We start from the raw sequence: 23,395 nt of genomic DNA, 5'->3' as shown, positions 1-23,395 counted from the left end.
AATGATAAAAATAATAAAATATATATTTTTAATAATATTTAAAATAATATTTTTATTTAAAAAAATAATTTCAAATTTTGAAAGCCAATGAAAAATATTACTTAAATTGAGCTTTGGTTATATTTATTTGCTTGTGTGAAAACTAAGATCATTTTCCAACGGCCTTTAATGACGACCCATCGTCCCGTTGTAATATTAGATAATTTAGAGTTTTTTTTTTTTTAATTTTATTTGTTATTTTAGAAAAATTATTAGTATTAATTTATAAAAAATAATACTATCTCCTTATTTACTTTACTTTTGTAAAAAATCCCAAAAAACTATTGAAAATAAGAACACGGGAGTAAAATTTTCTTTTTTAAATACTAATTTATGATGAGGGGCCGTAATTTCTAAAACCATAAACCCTCGTCTCTGGCAGAGACGGTGTGTCTCAGACACTCAGGTAAAAACAATTATACCAGTTTTGCATTCAAATCTCATGCGAAGTAGCAGATCGGTTCTCTCCCTACACTCTCACGAAGCTCCATATCACTGCTAGAGATGAAGACCAGAGACACTTGGCTATATTTTTCGATCTTAATCTTCTCATTTTCAGTTGCTTCCGCTGATACGATTCACGGATGTGGCGGATTCGTCGAGGTGATTTCTAAAACCTTCGTTTGCCTTTTTGGTTTTCGAGAAATTACTAGGGAAAAAAGAAATTCTTAGACCTAATATGCCATGATCGAGATTGTTAAAGCTAAATGGCTCAATTTAAGTGAGCTTCAATATTTCAAGGCCCAATGAAACAAAAGACTGCAGATCTGAATTGGCGGATTGCATAAGCAATGCGTTGTTCTTCTTTAACCTTAAAAAAAAAAAAATTATGTGACAAGAAAACTGAGCTCGAATTACACATTTTTAGGCAAGTTCGTCACTGATTAAGTCGAGGAAATCAACTGATGCAAAATTGGATTACTCTTATATCACGGTACGAGTTAATATCCTGATTTATACTTTTAATTGTTATCAAGCAACTACTTGCTTGCCATTAGTTCTTTCCTATCTCCTGAAAATTACGCAGTCTACATCAGGTTGAGCTTCGCACTGTAGATGGATTGGTGAAGGACAGAACGCAGTGTGCACCAAATGGTTACTATTTTATTCCAGTATACGACAAGGTAGGTGGATTGCAAAACACTAACGTTGAACATATTGTTTGTCGATCGATGGCTCGTTAGTTCATTCTTCATGCGGTACATTTTCTTTTACGTTTTTTTTCTTTTGTCGAGGTGGGCAATTCATAAGTGCTTTCATAAGAGACAACAACTGGATGATTGATTGGTGTTTTCGGGATTCGGAATTCGCTTGAATTTACTTTGGTGGATTGCAGTTTGGCTTGTGTTACTCTTAAATTTTCTTTCTTGTATTTTCAAAAATATCGGAGTGGTGAGTTGGTGGTCAGTGGGTTTAATTTGATGAAGTAACCTGAAAATAGTTTGTTCCTAAAAGTCTAGAGTTGAGGGAATGCCATGATATTCATGGAACTTCTAATAACGTTGATACTGATTTTGTGTTCTTGTGCTCGTGTTGGCTTTATATCAACTAGGTCTTTGAAGATGTTTGACATAGGTGATTTTGTTGGAGAATGTACCATTACAAGAGATAGCGTTTTAAACAATTGAATTGATGGTCGCATTCACATACATGACTTCTACCAGATAAAGCTAATAGTTTCTTTCAAAAAAAAAAAAAAAAGGCTCCTAGTTATTGAGTTACAAATTTTTGGATGGTTGATATAAGAACTTGACTTGGTTGAGAGGAAGAATTAATTTACATTGATTCAACGATCATTTGTCCGATGCTTTTCCACGTGCAAGTTATGCTCTTGTACTCATGAAACTTTGAGTTTTGTGCAAGAATGAGGTTAAACTGTCGGAGTTACTGGACCTAGGACAATAGATTTGTTTTCAAGCTGTGAATAATATGCCTGATGCATGGTTATGGATATGAGAAATTGTATGCTGGGGCAGTTTTTTTGTGAAACATAATGTCGTTTATCACTTTCTTTCACAAAATTTGGCCTACAGCATATACATTTATAAGATGAAAATGGAGCCTAACCCAATACCCGTCTAGTTCAGAATCCATTCTTAGCTAGGGCTAGTATTTCACTAGATGTTGTGGGGTTGCTTTTTCAATCTGATTCTACTTTTTAACAAATCTATGATGCGCTGTTTACTGTTCTGTTCACTTGTTTCTTGTTTTAAGTAATCGATTTCTTTAAAAAAAATTCAAAATTTTTGTGATCTAGTCTTAGCCTCCCTCAATTTTATTCTTTAATTCTTTTGATATTTATTATTATTGTTTTTTTTTTTTAATTTGTAGGGTACGTTTGTAATTAAAATCAATGGACCAGAAGGGTGGTCATGGGACCCAGAAAATGTTCCTGTTGTTGTTGATGATTCTGGCTGCAACCATAATGAAGATATTAACTTTCGATTCACAGGGTTGGTTTAGATGATTTGTATTTTTGCTTACATTTGGATAATTCTAGTTTAGTTTTAAGTGAAAACTATGTTGTCTAGTAAGACTTGAGAGGATAATTTAGTTTCTATGCGTAAACTAGGTTCACTTTATCTGGTAAAGTTGTGGGAGCAGTTGGTGGAGAAAGTTGTTCAGTTAAAAATGGGGGTCCTTCAAATGTAAATGTTGAACTATTATCTCCTAGTGATGATCTCATTTCCTTTGTTGTGACGTCATCAACAGGGAGTTACTTGTTCACCAATATCATCCCAGGTAACATCATTGAACTTACAAACTATTTATATGTGATACGAATAAAACAGAAAATTTATTCAAGTTCATTGGACATGAGGTTTTTTTTAAATGAATTGTACTTAAATTATGAAACAGGATTGCACCTTTTATCATCTGTCTATTGTGCTTTGCTTTCAAGATCATCAACAGAGATGTTCCCCTATCTTTCTCTGTTCTTATTTATTTTTTTAGTAAATAACTACTATCTTGCAATATCTTTGTACATGTGCAGGAAAATACAAAATTCATGCATCACATCCAGATCTAAAAGTTGAAGTCAAAGGTTCCACAGAGGTGTGTGCTTTTTCTTTCTATTCTGCATTCTTTTCTTGCTTATTGTCCTCCTAGCTTCTGCTTTTTCTTTTTTCTCCTCTCAATAAAGCACAATGGAAGCAAATATCATTATTCACAATTTTTTTTTTGATGATGGACTTTTACAGGTGGAATTGGGTTTTAAAAATGGTATTGTTGGTGACATTTTCTTTGTCCCTGGATATGATCTCCATGGATATGTTGTTGCTCAGGTAAAACTCCCTGAGAAGATAACAATTGATCTAAGACTAATGCATGACTTTTAACTTTGATTTTGCTGTTTCTCTATGGTAAAGTCTAAGTTTCCTGTTCCCTCTTTAATTGGTTTTTGGATTTGAAAAAAAAAAAAGAAAACTTTTTTCCCCATTTCTCTTGCTTAACCTTTTAGTTTCCAAGAAAGAAAATAATGTGAATCTTTCCCATGGTTCAGGGCCAAGATTACTATATCTAATCATCATTTCACTCCAGGAATAAGAAATAAAAAATCATGTTTAAGAGGGTGTGTGCTGTCAGACTAAATCTTAGGAGAGAACATGTCTATTTCCAGTTTATCCTCATCACTTGAGATTTGCTTACTGTGTAAAGCTCTTTGTTTATGTTTCAAGCTTTCTTTGATATTTGAAGTTTGCTATAATGTTCGGCAGGGAAATCCAATATTGGGAGTTCACATTTATCTATATTCAGATGATGTTGTAGAACTAGATTGTCCCCAAGGATCTGGTGATGCCACGGGACAAAGAAAACCTCTCTGCCATGCTGTATCTGATGCTGATGGGATGTTCACGTTCAAATCATTACCTTGTGGTATTTCTCTTTGTGATATGTGGTCATTCTATGAATTTTGTGTATAATATGTAGGCGCATAATAGACATATTGGGCAGTTGTCAGCATCATGATTGACTTTCTTGCTTTATTATTTGAAATCTTTTGCAGCGCATTATGAGCTCGTTCCATTTTACAAGGGTGAGAATACAGTATTTGATGTTTCACCTCCTGTTGTCTCTGTTTCTGTTGAGCATCAACATGTAACAGTTCCCCAAAAGTTTCAGGTAACATAATGTAATTGATCACATGGTCAAAACAGGGAAACTTTCGCCTTATGTTTTCATTTTGCACCATTATCTTTCCTATAAAAGGAAAGGTATGAATCTAACCTTTCCTTTTCTTTCCAGCTAAACATATAAGGGAAAATATTATATTTCTTCATCTCTCTCGTTTCTTGTACCTTTTTCAATCCTTCCAACCTGACATGGTGTAGAAGTGAAAAAAATAATCTTCCTAATGGAGGTGTATAAAACCTGTTACGTTTATGCTGGTAGTATCACATTTAGCCAGCACCTTCAGCAAGAATTTAGCCACAACTGAGTTGCAATAAGATTTTACTTTTTGGAATCAATTTTATACCATTTCCAATAGTCTTGATAACTTAAGTTGCTGGTGCTTATAATTGCACAATTATTGAATGTAGATCTATAAGTGCTAAAATAACAAAATCGTCATGGCTTTAGCAAATAGCAAATCATGGACATGTTAACTAGGATATATCTGTCTGAATTCTGACCAGTCCTTGTGTATCTACCAGTTGGCATAACATTTAGCTGACTGACATGACTTGTAGCCTGGCTATTCAGATTCTTGTTCTAAGTGGCTCCATACTGTGGAGCATTGCCATTTTTTTATGCAGAGACATGTTTACATTGATGTATTTTTGAAGAATCTCCAGGAGTTTCAGCATTGCTAATTTGACATCATTTTAATTACTAGTCACTCATGATTATCAGATTTATTCAGCTGTGGCATCATTTGATCTTGTTAATTTGTATAGGTCACTGGATTTTCTGTTGGAGGGCGAGTAGTTGATGGTAATGGCATGGGAGTAGAGGGTGTTAAGATCATTGTTGATGGTCATGAAAGGTCCACAACTGATAAAGAAGGCTACTACAAGCTTGACCAGGTTTAACAATTTGTGCAATCTGAATTTGTAGTTGCATGTGATTATGTTTGGATCCTGATAATTTCAACTTTTTTAATTCTTATTCTTTTGTTTAGTTGCAGTTTAATTTAACGTTTGCTTATCTTTTTTCCCCACTTGCTCTTCATTAGCATTTCATCCTGTTATAGCATCAAATGTCTTGCTTTCTGCCATGTATTCTTAGCCAATGGGCTAACATAAGTGGAAAATTTAAATTGTTCACACCAGCCTTTCATAAGATCCTATGAGATATTTTGTGAAGTAATGAGCTGACACACTAAGCTAGCTTTTCAATTTTTTAGAATATGGTTGGGACTTGCGTAGACCATTGCCACTTCCATGCTTAGGAGTTCATTAAGTTGCTGTCCATAACTCTATATAGGAAGGAATCAAACTGTACCAAACTATATGTACAATTGTCCATGCCTCCATCCACTGGGGTTTGTCATAATGGTATCCTGGAATTCTGGAATAGTGAATTAATATTATTTTTGGGCATTTTCAAAAAGAATAGATTAATGATTGTTTGACTCTGAGGGTCATGCCAATTAATCAAGCATTCAACTGTTGTTTTAGAGAAAAAGTTGGATTTGTTTTATTGAATTCTCTTGGAGAGTGAATTTATGTTTTGTTAATCTCCCTCATCCATCTCTTTCAGGAATCTCATTCTTAGTAATAGACTGCGCTAATTCTTGTCCTGTTATCATCAATGAATATTTATTGTTTGGCTTCTTGAAAAATTGGTTGTGGTCAGATTACCGGGCCTAGCTATTGCATACAACTTATGATCAAGCTCTTCATTCATATAAACTGCTAAAGTGTTTCTTTTGTAGGTCACATCAAATCAGTATACAATAGAGGCCAGGAAGGAGCATTACAAGTTCAACAGCTTGAAGGAGTATATGGTAAAGAATATAATAGACATTGTACTTTTTTGTATCTTGAGTCTTGAAGTTGTATAATTTTACACTTTCTCTAGTGACAATTTGAAAGGGAAATATTCTTTTCTGTGTGCTTTATCGTTCTATTGTTTTTTCACTCATTATGAGACATTCTTCACATTTTGAATTGTTTATTTGGTCAGGTTTTGCCAAATATGGCTTCAGTGGCAGAAATTAAGGCAGTTTCCTATGATGTTTGTGGAGTTGTTAGGATGGTTAATAATGGTCACAAAGCAAAGGTATTTTTTAAAAAAAAAAAAAATTGAACTGCAGGCAAAAAAATTTTTTGCTATCTGCGATTTCTTTTTATTTAGTTGCTAAATCGTGTTTATATTTCTAGGTAACTTTGACCCTTGGACCAGAGAATGTCAAACCTCAAGTCAGACAAACAGATGGAAGTGGAATTTTCTGCTTTGAGGTATGCAGGTCTAAAGTATGACAAGATGGCACTTTTAGTTGTTCATAGTACACATAATTACTTCTATAGTAATGGTGAAATAGGTTGCTGTGAAGGAAATGAATTCTTTAATGGCTTCTGAATTTGGATAACATAATTTATTATATATTGATTTTGATTTATTGAGAGCTGCTTGGTACATGGATAACAAAGGAACCTCTCACTGTGTGTGTGTAAGCATGCTGGGTCCCACTTTGAATTTCTTAAAACATGCTGATGCAGTATTGGCTCTTTCTGACATGTCTCAGAACTCTTTTTTTTCTATTATGCTGACATGTAGCTGTTTCAAGATTGCTAACAATTCTGGATTGCTGTATGAGCAGCTGGGATGCAGAGTGTGCAGCTACTGCTATTAAGATAATTTATTAAATTGTTGTACAAGTGATCTATGAGATACTTGTTGCAGAGATATGAATAATGAATCTACAATAATTATATTATCTGTGCAGTAATTTGAGAGGAATGTGAAGCAACATCTTTTTTCTTTCTTTCTTTCCTTTTTTTTTTATTTTATTTTTTGATAAGTATAGGTCTCTCAACAATTTTATTATGTTCAATACATGGGTGCAAAGACCTAACTTTGGAGATTTCTTTTAAGAACTACTAGTAATTTGTAAAATTTTCTTCCATGCTGTATTTTTAATTTTCATTTACATTAGTAATTTATTTTTTGATGTCATGATGCCTTCTTTTAGAGGCCTCAACTCTCTTCATCATCATTATTAGGTCCCACCTGGTGAATATCGCTTATCTGCTTTTGCCGCTACTCCTGAGAGTGCTTCTGGACTTCTATTCTTACCACCTTACATTGATGTTATGGTCAAAAATCCATTATTGGATATAGAATTTTCTCAGGTATTCTGACATGTTATGTGAAGTAGAAGTTTAGCTCCTTTTCTTTCTCTTTTTTCTTTTGATATCTTTATTGGAATTCTCCTTGCTATCTCATGTGCTTTGCTATCTCATGTGTAGAAAGAGATGATTCTTATTGATTTCAATTAATCTGTACATGGGTATATATATACAATTGATTCCTATAATTGTGTTCTACTAATTAGGAAGAAATCCTAAATAAGAAATCCTAAATAGGAATACAGAATACAAAATATACAGAAAAATAATATAGTGATTGACTTTCCATAACATAGTGATTGACTTTCCATAACACTCCCCCTCAAGTTGGAGCATAGATGTTAATCATGCCCAACTTGTTACAAATGTAGTCAATCCTAGCTCCATTCAGAGTTTTTGTGAAAATATCTCCTAACTGCTCTCCAGTTTTGATGTGTCCTGTTGAGATGATCTGTTGTTGAATCTTTTCACGAATAAAGTGACAATCAATCTCAATATGTTTGGTTCGCTCATGAAACACCGGATTAGAAGCAATATGAAGAGCAGTTTGATTATCACACCACAATTTCACAGGTAGGGAGGTCTTAAAACCTGTCTCATCTAGTAATTGAAGTATCCACATTACCTCACATACTGATTGTGCCATGGCTCTGTATTTGGATTCAGCACTAGATCGAGAAATTACACTCTGCTTCTTGCTTCTCCAAGACACCAAATTTCCTCCAATAAAAACGCAATATCCAGTAGTTGACCTCCTGTCAACCTTAGATCCAGCCCAGTCGGCATCTGAAAAACATTCAACATTCAAATGCCCATGATCACCATATAGCAAACCTCTTCCTAGAGCGCCCTTCAGATAACACAAGATTTGTTCCAAGACTTCCCAATGAGCAACAGTTGGGGAAGACATAAACTGACTTACCACACTAACGGCATAAGCAATATCAGGACGAGTGACTGTAAGGTAGTTCAATTTTCCTACCAATCTCCTGTATCTCTCTGGATCTTCAAACAACTCACTATCCCCTGCTAACAGTTGTAAAGTTGGAGTCATTGGTGCGCTACAAGGCTTAGCACCTAATTTTCCTGTCTCTGTCAATAGATCGAGGACATATTTTCTTTGAGACAAGAAAATACCCATCTTACTTCTCATAACTTCGATACCCAAGAAATACTTTAACAATCCCAAGTCTTTGGTCTGAAACTAAGTTTGGAGGAAGGTTTTAAGAGATGAAATACCTGCAGAGTCACTCCTAGTGATGACAATGTCATCCACATAGACTACCAAAAGAATTAGACCAGCCTCAGATTGCCTATAAAATACTGAGTGATCACACTTACTCTTTTGCATACCAAATTCCTGTACTGCTTCACTGAATCTCCCAAACCATGCCCTAGGACTTTGTTTCAAGCCATAAAGAGACTTTCGAAGCCTATAAACTTTACCCAACTCCCCCTGAGCAACAAACCTAGGTGGTTGCTCCATATACACCTCCTCCTGAAGATCACCATGAAGGAAAGCATTCTTGATATCCAATTGATGCAGGGGCCAATCATATGTAGCTGCTAAAGAGATAAACAAGCGAATAGAAGTAAGTTTAGCTACAGGAGAAAAAGTATCAGAGTAATCAACCTCATATGTCTGAGCATATCCTTTTGCTACAAGGCGTGCTTTTAACCTAGCCACAGAACCATCAGGATTTACCTTTACTGTATATACCCATTTACAACCAATAGCTTTCTTACCAGTGGGTAAAGGCAATAGTTCCCATGTACCATTAGCATCTAAAGCTTTCATTTGCTCTTTCATAGCATCACACCAGCCAGGATGAGACAGTGCCTCATTAACAGTATTAGGGATAGTAACAGAGTCTAAAGAAGTAACAAAACACCGAGAACAAGAAGACAATTGATTATAAGAAACAAAAGAAGAGATAGGGTAAGTACATGAACGTTTACCTTTACGAAGAGCAATGGGTAAGTCTAGATCAGAATCATGATCAGTATGAGTGCAGGATCTCCCAACGAAGTAGGCGGTGGAGGATCTGAGTCAGGAATCTCCAATCTCCTGTAATAAACATGAACAACGGGAGGTCGAATAGGTCTAGAGACAGAAGAGCTGTGGGAGAGTACTAGACATTGGTTGGACAGTATATATTAAGAGATCATCCTCCTCCCCCTGACTCTCATACACAGATGATGGAGGAAAAAATGGAGTGGACTCAAAAAATGTGACATCTGCAGAAACAAGATAACGATTAAGAGTAGGAGAGAAACAACGGTACCCTTTTTGGAGCCGGGAGTACCCAAGGAAGACACATTTGAGAGATTTTGGATCCAATTTAGTAACTGTGGACGAACAGACGCACAAAAGCAGTACAACAAAAATACAGGGTTCAATAGGGAACAAAGATTTTGTAGGAAACAAAGTAGTATAAGGAATATCCCCATTAAGGGCGAGTAAGACGGCATACGATTGATCAAAAAACATGCCGTGGAAACTGCATCCGCCCAAAAGTGTTTAGGTACTTTCATCTGAAAAAGAAGAGCACGAGTTAGCTCAAGAAGATGACGATTTTTTCATTCGGCCACGCCATTTTGGGATGGGGTATCCACATAGGAAGACTGATGAAGAATGCCATTTTGTGTCATATAAATTTGAAATTGTCTTTGAAAAGTATTCTTTGGCATTGTCACTTCTTAATATGCGCATGAAATATTAAATTGAGTTTTGATTTCATTACAAAAGGCACAAAAGATAGAAAACAACTCGAGCGATTTTTCATTAAATATAACCAGTAAAGCGAGTAATCATCAACAAAAGTAACAAAATAACGAAATCCAGTTTTAGATGTAACAGAACAAGGACCCCAAACATCAGAATGAACTACCTCAAAAGGAGATGAAGCCCGTTTATTGACTCTAGACACAGAAGGCAAACGATGATGTTTTGCAAGCGACACGACTCACATTCTAGTACTGATAAAGCCTGAAATGGAGGACACCGCTGCTTCATGGTAGACAAAGAAGGATAACTCAAGCTACAATGAGTTTCAAGAGGTGTTAAGGTACGGGAGCAAATAAGCGACCGCGGTACATGATTTTCGAATGTAGAGACCACACGACTCGCGTCCTCTACCAATAATGCGCCCGTCGTAAGATCACGAAACAAACACCGTCGGGAAAAAGGAAAGCAGAACAATTTAAGGTACGAGTAAGTTTACTAACAGAAGTAGATTAAAGAGAATTTTGGTAGACACAAAGCAGAAGACAAAGAAATTGACGAAGTTGGGTTCAGCCTTCAGAACCCATGACACAAGAAGTAGAATCACTAAAGTAATGATGAGGAAGTGAGATTAGACCGTAGCGGATAGAAGACTAGAATTACTGTCATGTGATGCATCGCACTGTAATCAATAACCCATTTGGATGAAGAAGACACAAGGCATGTAGTAGATTTACACGACTCGTGATCGCGATGTGAGGAGGCTGGTAGGCTTTAGAGATGCACGATCTTGGGAAAATTGTGCAAAATCCTCTGCAGATACCAAAATAGTTTTCTCGGAGGAAGATCTTGTAGAATTCTCTCGCCATATTTGCCACACTGTGATCGCCGATTTTTCTCCAAGTTGCGGACAATTATATTTTGTATGGCTGTGCTCATGACAATAATAACAAATGACTCCTCTTGAGTCTGATTAGAACTAGCCTCTCCATTACGCCCGATTACTTACATTTGCTGTAATTCCTCCTCTACTTCCTCTTCTATTACCCGTTGTCCATTTGGATTACGGCTAATAAGAGCACTCTTGATGAGTTGTGAAGATTGAGTACTCTCTGTCTGAAGGACCGTGTGAACGTTTCATGCAAAGAGGAAATCTCGATCGAGAGAATCGAGATTTAGCGATCTCATACTCTGAAGGAAGGCACAAGAAAACTCATAACGACGGTTGCTCCGTTGGGCTGCTGAACTTTCACATCAGGAATAAAAGGCAACAATACATTAAGTTCCTCATATATCCGTTTAAAATCCATAAAATAAGCCATGAGAGACTTATCCTCTTTCTCAGCACGGTAGAATGCCTTACAAACATCATAAATACGGGAGATATTCCCTTTACCAGAATACAGAAAATCTAAGTAATCCATCAATTTCTTAACAAATTCACAGTGATTATTTAAACTAATTACCTCACTATGAATCGAGTTCTGAAGATGCAAAAACAATCGAGCATCCTCCCTTAGCCAAGTTTGTCGTGTATCATCAGTGGGTAGATCTTTAGTAAGGTGATCATCCTTATCAATGCTACGCAAATAGACCCTAACAGTCTTACTCCACTCCAGGTAATTCGAACCATTAAGTTTGTGTTCCGTGATCTTAGTCATCACCGGAATCACATCAGAAATAATATTCTTATTGTCTGCCATTTGTTGAGACAAAGAAAACTAACCGAAACGCTAATCCAAAGTGCTTATAGCAGCAAAATAACCCAAAATCACAAATCAAGCAAATACCGAAATAGGATCTGAGAGCCAAACCTCAGAAGTCCTTTAATGGTTATACTGGATCAGGCAACAGCACACGGTGGTGGAATGAGGGGGTTGAGACGACGCCGGCAATGTTGATCGGGGTTGAAACGGCCGGTCGGCGACCAAGGTCTCTCCTAAGCTGGGTAGTGAGAATAAATAGTCACCCTAGATTGATGACCTGCTCTGATACCATGTAGAAAGAGATGATTCTTATTGATTTCAATTAATCTGTACATGGGTATATATATACAATTGATTCCTATAATTGTGTTCTACTAATTAGGAAGAAATCCTAAATAAGAAATCCTAAATAGGAATACAGAATACAAAATATACAGAAAAATAATATAGTGATTGACTTTCCATAACATAGTGATTGACTTTCCATAACATCCTTGCTATCTCATGTGCTTTGCTGCTTAAGGGCTCAAGTTAAATGAGGTATTTTATCTCTCGGCACCAAGGCTCATCATGGGCATGTAGTTGTTATATTAGTTACATATGGAAAGACTGTTTTGTAATATTGTCATGACAATGAAATTATTTTATTGATAATAGGCAAAGTTTTCTACTGTTTATATTTTTCATTGGGGTAGTACTTGATGTAATGCTCAAATAGTTTCCTCAATTTTCATCATGAAAATTGGCAAGGGTATTTGAGGCATCTTGAATTTTAATGTTAGTTTTGCTATATTTTTCTTGGTGAGCGTACTGCTTATTGATGTTCTTCTTTCTTGTGACAAAGGCCCTTGTCAATGTGCTTGGCTCTGTAACTTGCAAGGAGAGATGTGGTCCATCTGTTTCTGTTTCCCTAGTGAGATTAGCTGGTAAGCATAATGAAGAAAGGAAGTCTATTAGTTTGACAGAGCAGAGTGATGAATTTCTCTTTCCGAATGTCTTACCTGGAAAATACAGGCTTGAGGTACAGTGCTTTTATGATGTTAATGAGCTTTATTTATTTGGCTTTGACAGATAGTATTTGTGAGAAATGAATGACATTTTAGTGTTCTGTCATTTTCAAAGTTTTCCGACTGTTGGTTCTACTTACTTCAATGTATTTTGTAGGTCAAACATGGTTCCCCTGAAGCCATGCACAGTGAAGATAATTGGTGCTGGGAGCAGGGTTTCATTGATGTGGATGTTGGTGCTGAGGATGTTAAAGGAATCGTATTCATTCAAAAAGGTTACTGGGTTAATATTATCTCAACCCATGATGTAGACACTTATATGACTCAGCCAGATAGTTCAATTAGTAATTTGAAAATTAAGGTAGTTTTTCCCTTAAGAACTCTTGCATTGAAGTTTACATGACTGTGTGGACATCATACTTTCATGTAGAACTAAATCCACTCTTATATGAGTGCAGAAAGGTTCCCAGCATTTATGTGTGGAATCTCCTGGTGTGCATGAGCTCCACTTTATTAACTCATGTATTTTCTTTGGAAGCTTGCCAGTGAAGATTGATACATCAAATACATCGGTAATATGTTATGCAGTATAAACCTTTTCTCCCCCTCTTCTTTTTAGCTTTTACAGTTTTTGGCATCTTCAATAACTTGCTTAAAAATATGTTGAAAAATTGTTTACTTTTTACCTCATTTCCATTTGATGTACTGTAGCGCATCTATCTGAGAGGAGGGAAGTATCTTCTCAAAGGACAAATCAAGGTCAAGTTAAACTCAGCTGATGATGCATTTGAGTTACCTAATAATATCATCGTGGATATTCTTAATAGTGGGGGCAGTGCTATTGATGGTACAATTGCCAATCTTGCATCTAGTGATCAAACAAGCATTGCTCTGTATGAGTACTCTCTGTGGGCTAATCTTGGACAGAAACTTACCTTTGTTCCTCGAGACTCTAGGTATGCATACTTTGGGTGGTTACTTTTCCTCTTCCCAATCTGTCAATACCTTCTGTTTTTCCAGAAGAGTAGTATAATTATGTTTTAGTTTTGAACATTTGAAAATGCAATATTTGATATTTTGGCCACGAACTGTTTAGCTTTATTTGACAATTTAGTGGCAGATGATTGGTAGTGCTATGTTGCAGTTATTAAATTTTGCAACAGATCTTTACACTTTTATTTTCTTATTCAGATATTAAATTTCTTTAGTTTAAATAAGATTAGGATGTTTAACTCTGTTATAACAATATATAAATCATCTTCCATAATATTTATGTTATTTTATCAGAAATACTAATATACCATGAATTAATTGGTTGGAGAATAAAAGTTTGGGCAGAGAACAATGCTCTAGAGTGATGCTAGTTGCAAATGACTGACTTGCAGTTTTATTTGTTCTGTTTATGTGTCGTCTTTGATTGATATGTAATTTGTATTTTCGTCTTGAGTTATGAAAATTTCATCATTCTGATTCCTTTCACTGAATATCTAGGAATTCTTTTTTAAACGTTGCAGTATCTGTCTCATTTATTCCATTAACTTGAGCTTTGACGTCTTTCAGGGATAATGGAGAGAAGAAGATATTGTTTTACCCCACAGAACATAGTGTATGATAATGGACTATTTCACCTTTAGAAGTTTTTTCTGGGATTTCTGTGGAGCTTAGTATTTAAAAACTTTTTTGTGTTGTTAGGTCTTGGTAACAAATGATGGTTGTCAAGCTCCCATTCCAATGTTTTCTGGTCATCCTGGATTATATATAGAAGGATCTGTTTCTCCCCCTCTTTCTGGTGTTTATGTTAAGATTATTGCTGAGGAAGATAGCTGCACTACACCACTTAAAAAAGATGAGACGGCACTTGAAACTACTACAGGGATTGATGGTTCTTTCATTGCAGGGCCTTTATATGATGATATAACGTACAGAGTTGAGACTTCAAAGGTTTGGGATTTGTAATGCTAAATTACATAAATTATTTATTTTTATTTATTTAATTCAACAAATTATATACAAATATGTGCTGTTTGTAATATATCAAAATGTGATACCTGCTATTGCTTTGTCTTCGTTGTTCCTTTTCTCTGATTCTCTCCCAATCTGTGCAGCCTGGTTATCATCTTAAACGTACTGGACCTTATTCCTTTTCTTGCCAGAAGCTTGGCCAAATTTCTGTACATATATTTTCAGAGGGTGATGCTAATGAACCTATACCTCCTGTGCTATTATCATTGAGTGGAGATGATGGGTATAGGAACAACTCTAAATCTGGAGCTGGAGGAACATTCCTCTTTGATAACTTATTTCCTGGCATTTTTTATCTTCGTCCTTTGTTAAAGGTACATTGCTAGAATTCGCATTCTTACTGTTGCTGCACATCATTCAACTTCGCTCCGCTAATAGTCCCAAACAAGTTGGGTTAGGTTACTTGAATTCCTTTTCTTCTGTTAGCATGACTAGTTTAGTGCTAGCCATCGATCTGTCATGATTGTTCTCCTTTATCTATGTTTGGGACTGGCTATTTAACATACATGACACTTAAATAACACATTTAGAATTTCTATATTATGCGACATACTGCATAGGGCATACTGCTGATTCCCCACCCACACCTAACCCCCCCCACCCCCCTTCTTTCCTTTCTTTCCTCAAATTACTGTCAGATTTATTGCCGTTAAATAATGCTGCATTGGAAATTGGGACATTTAATTATTTTGAGGCATATTGAGATCACTTGTACAGTTATGACTGCTCTTCCCCTTCTATAATCTTCTAAACTTCTGTGAAGTTAGGTTCTTTGCAACATTTTTTTATTTCTTAAAACATAGTGCCCTTTTGCTCAATCAGCAGAACTCATGATTTTGCAGCTTTCAGTTGCTTTATGTTACATAAATATTTCCTGCAGAGTTTTGAGCTCTCCATATTTGGTTAAATGTCATAATAAACATATTTCTTTGTAACTCTCTATTCTCCAAAATTTGACCATATGAAGGTAGTCATTTTTGCCAATAACCCATTACAGAGGAATTAGACAGGATCCATGCATTATTCATGATGGATGATGATACTATGTTTATTGGATTTATCTCATCAAATTATTCATTGTCTCTATAGGAATATGCGTTCTCACCTCCAGCACAGGCAATAGAGCTTGGTTCTGGGGATTCTAGGGAAGTTACATTCCAGGCTACCCGCATTGCTTACAGGTCTTATATAGTCTTCATTCTACTTGTATTACTTGGAGACACCTGCAATAATTTATTTGTGTATATGTTTATTCTATTTTTCTAGAACCAAATTACACTAATAAACCATTAACTTTATTGCAAGAATCTAATAAAATTTGAAAAATCTGTCGTTTTTGGCATCTGCATCTTTTAATAGAAAGGAAAAACATGCAAAAGAGTAAGATTTTATCACTGTGACAGCAACTATCTTCTATCATAGCCAAAAATTAAAATTTAAATTCTAGGGTCTTGTTGCTTTTAAATGTCCTCTGTACTGTCATCTTGCTTAATTTTTCCATTTTAATTCGAAAGAGAAATTTTTGCATTAAGTGTGAAATCTTATAGCCTATTGAGTGGATGTTTCTTCATTTGACATCATGTTGCATTCTATTGAAATACTAATGAAAATTAAAATAACCTTCCAAATCTTTACATGTGGATATTTTACTCCTCTTAGAAAGCAATATCGTCTATCCTTTTTACAGCGCTACAGGTGTAATCAAACTGTTGTCAGGCCAGCCAAAAGAAGGTGTTGGAGTTGAAGCTCGGTCAGAGTCAAAAGGCTACTATGAAGAGACAGTAACAGATTCATCTGGAAGTTATAGGCTGAGAGGGCTCATTCCTGATACAGCCTATGTGATTAAAGTAGTTGAAAAGCATGGCTTGGGTGCCAATAGAATTGAACGTGCATCGCCAGAATCTGTTACTGTTAAGGTTTTTCTCTTCATTTAAAATTAAAAAATAAAATAAAAAAAAGCCCATCCAACTTGGTTTCACATTTCAAAATCTATTCTTATTTTCAATTGTAATTTATGTGATGTGTGACTCAATGAAACAATACCTATGTATAATTTCAACCATTTCTGCTATTATGTGAGATTTTATGTTAATACTGGTTGACTTTGTAGGTTGGATCGGAGGATATCAGGGGATTGAATTTTATCGTCTTCGAACAGCCAGAGATGACCATTTTAAGTTGTCACGTTGAAGGAAAAAGGATGGAAGAATTTCATTCACATCTCTTGGTAGAGATCAAGTCAGCTAGTGACACGTCTAAGATCGAGTCCGTCTTCCCTTTGCCACTGTCCAACTTCTTTCAGGTTAAGAACTTACCAAAGGGTAAACACCTCCTGCAGCTTAGATCAAGTCTCCAATCAAGCAACCTCAAATTTGAGTCGGATGTTATTGAGGTTGACCTGGACAAGACAGCCCAAATTCATGTGGGCCCACTGAGATACAATTTTGAGGAGGATCACCAAAAACAGGTTTGTATTACGTTACAATCATATATTTAGTTAGTTTAAACAATTCTTACAACAGTTCAGAATGTAAATGACCTGGAGATGCAGGCTACAGGTAGTTGCTCTTTTTCCATCTTTGGGCACATGATTCTGTAATCACCACAACATTAAACAATGAGCTCCCTTTCTCTCTCTCTCTCTCTCTCTCTCTCTCTGTGATTACTCAGCTTTTTTTTTTTTCCTATTCCGTGCCTACAGGATTTGACTCCGGCACCAGTTTTCCCTCTTGTTGTTGGGGTTTCAGTAATTGCACTTTTCATCAGCATGCCAAGGTAACTTCAATCTATTTCTCTGCCAAAAACTTTCTCTTGCTTTAGGGCTTATCATATACTGGTTGATTTTGAATTTCTTAACCTTTCTCTGTCGTACCTGCAGATTGAAGGATTTATATCAAGCAACAACAGGAATACCAGCACCAGGATTTATGACCACTGCAAAGAAAGAACCTCGAAAGTCAGCAGTGAGAAAAAAGACATATTGAGGATCCCTCCCATATAAGAAACACGAGTAGATTCAAATTTTGAAACTTGGCCACCATTTTCAAGTTTTGGCCAGTCACATAGCTAACTTGCATGAGATCTTAGCACCTTTGTATGCCAACTGAAGTTTCTTTACTACTTTTCCCCACATCATCCACCTCAAAGTTTTTATTTTTATTTTTATTTTAAGTTAGGAGAGGTGGATTTGAACTCGTAGCTCCCACTTGAAACGAAGTATGTGGCTACCAATTAATCTGCTTTGGACGCACCCAAGTTTTCTGATTTGTAGGAGCGAATCCTTCCAGTTTCGGTGCAAATTACTTTCATTATCCCCTCGTATGGTTGAGCTCTTCTTTTCTTCCCCAGCTGTTATATTCTTAGGGTTTTTTTTTTTTTTTTGGTAATTTAATGTTTTCTGTAAAGCAAATAATTGTACTTGAGAACCTTATAAGAATCCTCCAAAAGTTATTTAAAAACGGAGGGTTGTCTAAATCTTTGTAAGGGGCATATTATTTTTCTATGATTTTAAGGAAATATTCACTAATTTTAATTAAAAAACAACTTAAATTGATTTAATTTATTTTTTTGATTTTATTTTTTTTATTGGTATGGTTGCAGTTATTATTTTAAAAAAATTTCAATTTTTGATTCAATTAATGTAGTAAAAAAAAAATTAACCGAATAAAACTGACTTTTTCTTCCTTACAAAAATGGTAAACTGTTTCACCCTTAAAACCGAATAAATAGTAAAGCTCGGATAAATTTAAATAATTATCTCTGAATTTATATTATTATAATAATATAATTTTTAATTTTAAAAAATAATATAAAATTTTTTAAATTTTATACAGTAATTATAATTGATATGAATAGTTTTTATATAGTGTTTAGTTAATTTTTTTATATAAAGTGTAAAATTATTTTTTTTATACACATAAAAAAATTATAATATTATAATTAAATAAATTCAAGACTATTTTTAAAATTTATCCAGCAAAACATTACACTAGCCACAACCAGTCACAAACACTGACAGACCCATGGCCATTCCCTTCCTCTACGCTTTTCTCTCCCTTCTTCATCTTCTTCTTCTTCTTCTTCTTCTTCTTTTACCTCTCTGACAGTACTCACCCACACCGGTAAACGACAATACGAATTCCCTTCCTCTCCGGCTCCCACTCCCTTCTTCTTCTTCTTCTTCTTCTTCTTCGTTAGTTGTACCCACACTCACATCGACAGACGGCAATACTTGCCTTACCTCGCCTTTGGGTTCGCTTCTAGGTTTGCCTCTGCTGTCCAGAATAACAATAATCAAGGGTCAACTTGGGTTCACCTCGCCCATGTCCAAGAATCGCCTCAAGGTTCGATAGACGATATTACTCATGGGTCAATTTACAAATATTTTGGTTCTATGATTGTGACATATGTTTGAGTTAATCTCTTGGTATTTTTGTTGTTTTGTTGGTGATTTTTGCATTTTGCTTTTGATCTATGAAATGTATTGTTATTTTGGCAGTTTGCATTTGATTTGTGAGATGTGTCGGTGATTTTTGCGTCTTGCTTGCACTCTGACCAAGACAAATTAAACATATTTTTTACTATTCACTGTTAATTCGATTCAATTGCTCCAGCTGATGTGATGTGGGATATTTAACATGCTCATTTAAAACTAACGCCTAAAGCATAAATCATGGAAGGTGTTGATATTATGATAAGAAAATGTATCGGATTTAATTCACCTCTAAAATAAGTTAGTTTAAGGGGAGAAATTGCTTAAGTCCATATAATACATCTTCCCATGTGTGAGAGAAGGTTTTGATATCATTATAAAAGAATGGGCTAAGTTTAACTAGTCTTCAAAGTTAGCTCTCTTAGCTCAAGGAGAGAATTGCGTAAATTTTCATAGGGGCACATTGCCCACATTACTAAGTTGATATAGGATACTTAACAAAGCACACTTGCCATCAGAAACGATATGGCATAGGGGCACATTACTTGAATATAGAATATTTAACAAATCGCACTTACCATTAGACATGATATGGGATGCGGATTATAATGTGCGGTCAAATTTCAAGTTTCATATATTATTTTTGCTTATGCCTCGAAATTCTCAGTTAAAATCATAAATATTCACTACAGCATAACTAATAAACTAAGAGTGAGGAATAAGTTTTCACATTTTTTTAGTAAGCATATGATTGTTCTGTTAATATTATATTATTAATTTATTCATATTTTATCTTGATAATGACAATAGTTTCGTGATGTATATCAATTGCTATTGTATATGTTCATTAAATATATTTATTTATTACAAATTTTGCATTGAAAATTGTCAATATCACGTGAAAATTATTATAATATTACATTAAACAGGCTGTAAAATCATATAAAAATATAATTTTTTATGTTTACGATGTGAGATATTTAATACATCTATCTCACTCTCGGAACTAATAGTTAGAACAAGAAACACTTATGGGAGACTTTGATAACATGATAATAAAATGAACTATATTTAACTTGTAACACCCCTGATTTTTTTATATATTATTATTGGGCTTCGTGTAGGTATCCTCAATTCGCGGAAATTCGACAGTTGTCCGGATCTGTGAATTTCCGGCCAGACAGACCAGCTACCGGAAAAGTCTCCGAATTGGATCGAGGTTTTGGCTACCCCACCATTGTCAGGCATCCCGAGCGCGTTCCCGAAGTCGGAATCGGCAAAGGTAAACCCGAACCTTTCTTTTTCGTAATTTTCTAGTGCTTAAATAGGATTGAAAATCCATAAAATATTCGTGGTAGCTTAGAAAATTACGATTCTTTTTGCAATAGCTTAGTAATATTTCTAAGGACCGCGGGGCAGAATTTTATAATTTTTAGAGCTTATTTGAGCAGTTTTTGCAAAAATGATCAATTATAAGGACTAAATTGAAATTTTACATATTGTGATGAATGATTGATTTGATGGGCCCAGGAGGGGCTGTGTGATGTGATTGAGTTGTGGATATATGGATTGTGGATATAGAAGTGTGTTTTGAGCCCTTTGCAAAGTTGGGTAGGTCCTAGGTATAGGGAGACTCTGCGGATTTTCGCACGACTTAGGACGTAATTGGTCTTTTTATTTATTTGTATTGAGTCAGATTGTATTAAATAAATGAAATATGATTGTCGTGAGCCGATGCCTTCTTCCTCCGCCCACCGCCACAAGAATTTGTCGTCAAGTCCGTGAGTAAAATATTAATTTTAATTGTAATTTCGATATTATTATATGTTCAAGATGCCCATGCATCACTTATATGCATATATTTATTTAGTTAAACTCTAGGCACGAAATATGTTGCATTCATAATCATAATGTGCCATGAATGTTGTTGTGGTAATTTGGAGCAAGCAGCGTGCGTTGGCGTGCGTGTGATGTGGTGTGGACTATGGATAGGACGGGCGATCCACGGCTTGAGTAATTCGGGACCCGATCCTTCGAGGGGTAGTCACGCTTGAGTAATTCGGGACCTCGATTTGGTTATTAAGTGGAAGTCCGAGCTTGAGTAATTACCGCACCAAAGTTGGATTTAAGAGAGTCAGATAGGGATCACCCCATATGTTATGATTGATACTACAGGGTGTGTGAGTGCTCCAAATTACCTTTTTGATGTTATGATGTGAAAATGTTGTGTATGTTGCATTTCACTCTACAGGTTGCATTAGTTTCAGATAGTTATAGAGATTATAGTTAAGATTGATATTTTACTCTGAGTCGAACGCTCACTCCTGTTCAAAAATTTTACAGCCACAGGAGGATATTTTGTTCAGGTTAACTCGCTTTTTACCTCGCAGGTTGTTTATCAATATTGTGTAATTTTAATTACTCCTAGAATTTCCGCATGTGTTAGCAGTAATTATTTGAAATGGGTCTGTAATATTATATTCATGTTGGACCTGTAAACTTAATATTTTAAGTCTGTTTGATGGATTGGATGAGGGAGCTGAGCTCTCATTTATTATTATGTTGATGAGTATGTGGAGGGTGAGATGAGCTCCCCAATGGATTGTTTATTGTGTTTACAGGTCGGGTGAGTCGAAAACTCCCCGTTGGAAAGTCCATTTTATGGCCGGACTCTGTCCGTTTGTTTTCTTGATATTGGGCCCAAATGGGCCTTAGAGTTGGGTTAATGAATAGTTAAGGCTTACTACGGGCCTCGGGGCTTTAGGTCGCCTGTGTCCTAGTCTTGATCCTACCATAGGTTGGGTCGTGACATAACTCATCATCAAAAGTTAATTCAAGGGAGATGATTGCTAAGTACTCAAAGAGGGCACATTATCCACATACATGGAATATTTAACAAATTGCTCTACCCATCAGGCGAGTATGGCATGCAAATCATATTGTACAATCAGATTTCAACATTCACAGATTAATTTTACTTACGCCTTCATGGTTTCAAGTCAAAATTATGAATATTCACCATAAACCAATAAACTAAGAATAAAAAAATAAGTTTTCACTTTTTTTACCAAGTACAGGTATGTCTAACCTGTTAATATTATCTTGTCAATTTACTATTTCAAGGGAGGGAAATCTATAATCAATTGGAAACTATAATTCAGATTCTATCTTGATAATGACAATAGTTTTAGAATGTATACCGATATTGTACTTGTTAAAGTTCATTAAATTTATTTATTATTATTAATTTTACAAATAAAAATATCAGTATTATATATAAATGTATAACATTACATCGAAAAGGGTGCAAAATAATATAAAAAAAAATAATTTCTTATGTTACCAATATGCAATATTTAACACATCTCCTTCACGCTCATGACAAATATCTGAAACATGAAACACTTATGGGAGGCTTTGATACCATGATAAGAAAATGGACTAGGTTTAACTTACTCCCAAAAGCTAACTGAAGGGAGATGATTGCCTAAGTCTTCATAGCGGGCACATCATCCATATTCTTAGTCGAAATGGAATACTTAACAAATCTCTCTTGCCATCAGGCTTGATATGGCATGCAAATCATAATGTATGGTTAGATTTCAACTTTCACATATTGCTTTTGCTTGTGCCTTCAAAATTCTTAGTTAGAATCATGAATATTCACTATAGCATAGCCAATAAAATAAGAGTGAGGAACAAATTTCCATATTTTTTAGCAAGTACATGTACTAACCTATTAATATGATCTTATGAATTTACCATTTCAAGGGAAGGAAATCTATTATCAATTGGAATCTATAATTCAAATTCTATCCTGATAATGACAATAATTTCATGACCTATGCTAACATTGTATTTGTTAAGGTTTATTAAATATATTTATTTATTATTGATTTTTCATTAAAAATTATCTATTTTACATAGAAATGTATAACAATACATCGAAAAGGGTGTAAAATCATATAAAAAAATATAATTTCTTATGTTACTAATATGAGATATTTAACACATCTCCCTAACGCTTAGGACTAATATTTGAGACATGAAACACTTATGGAAGGCTTTGATACCATGATAAGAAAATATACTAGGTTTAACTCACTCTGAAAACTAGGCGAGGGAAATGATTGCCTAAGTCTTCATAGCAGGCACATTATCCACAT

General features: G+C 35.1%; 1 protein-coding gene across 2 annotated transcripts; it reads left to right on the top strand.

The window, feature by feature from the left end:
* The first annotated feature begins 388 nt into the window (after positions 1-388).
* On the top strand, positions 389-18,118 carry LOC110645700 (uncharacterized). Of its 2 annotated transcripts, none has more exons than XM_058152591.1 (26): positions 389-642; positions 908-973; positions 1,077-1,163; positions 2,371-2,492; positions 2,612-2,781; positions 3,035-3,096; positions 3,243-3,326; positions 3,759-3,918; positions 4,049-4,164; positions 4,941-5,069; positions 5,921-5,992; positions 6,172-6,267; positions 6,369-6,446; positions 7,212-7,340; positions 12,613-12,789; positions 12,933-13,136; positions 13,234-13,347; positions 13,487-13,731; positions 14,336-14,381; positions 14,468-14,716; positions 14,881-15,111; positions 15,887-15,978; positions 16,485-16,713; positions 16,908-17,264; positions 17,499-17,572; positions 17,676-18,118. In XM_058152591.1, the coding sequence occupies exons 1-26, from the start codon at positions 544-546 to the stop codon at positions 17,779-17,781; spliced, it is 3,594 nt and encodes a 1,197-aa protein (XP_058008574.1). In that variant the 5' UTR covers positions 389-543; the 3' UTR covers positions 17,782-18,118. The 2 variants fall into 2 exon arrangements, with proteins under 2 accessions (XP_058008574.1, XP_058008575.1); XM_058152592.1 differs by having other exon boundaries at positions 406-642; positions 1,067-1,163.
* Positions 18,119-23,395: the final 5,277 nt, after the last annotated feature.

The sequence above is a fragment of the Hevea brasiliensis genome, chromosome 9, assembly GCF_030052815.1.
Source record: "Hevea brasiliensis isolate MT/VB/25A 57/8 chromosome 9, ASM3005281v1, whole genome shotgun sequence".
Lineage (NCBI taxonomy): Eukaryota > Viridiplantae > Streptophyta > Magnoliopsida > Malpighiales > Euphorbiaceae > Hevea > Hevea brasiliensis.
Note: the sequence above shows the minus strand (reverse complement) of the source record. Positions and strands in the feature narration are given on the sequence as shown.

What these genes read in the sequence shown, in the direction of transcription:
- LOC110645700 (XM_058152591.1), top strand. Translation starts at nt 544, where the DNA reads ATGAAGACCAGAGACACTTGGCTATATTTTTCGATCTTAATCTTCTCA. An exon ending in ATTAACTTTCGATTCACAGG is followed by an intron (nt 2,493 to 2,611) that starts GTTGGTTTAGAT and finishes TGCGTAAACTAG; the next exon opens with GTTCACTTTATCTGGTAAAG. An exon ending in ATGGATATGTTGTTGCTCAG is followed by an intron (nt 3,327 to 3,758) that starts GTAAAACTCCCT and finishes AATGTTCGGCAG; the next exon opens with GGAAATCCAATATTGGGAGT.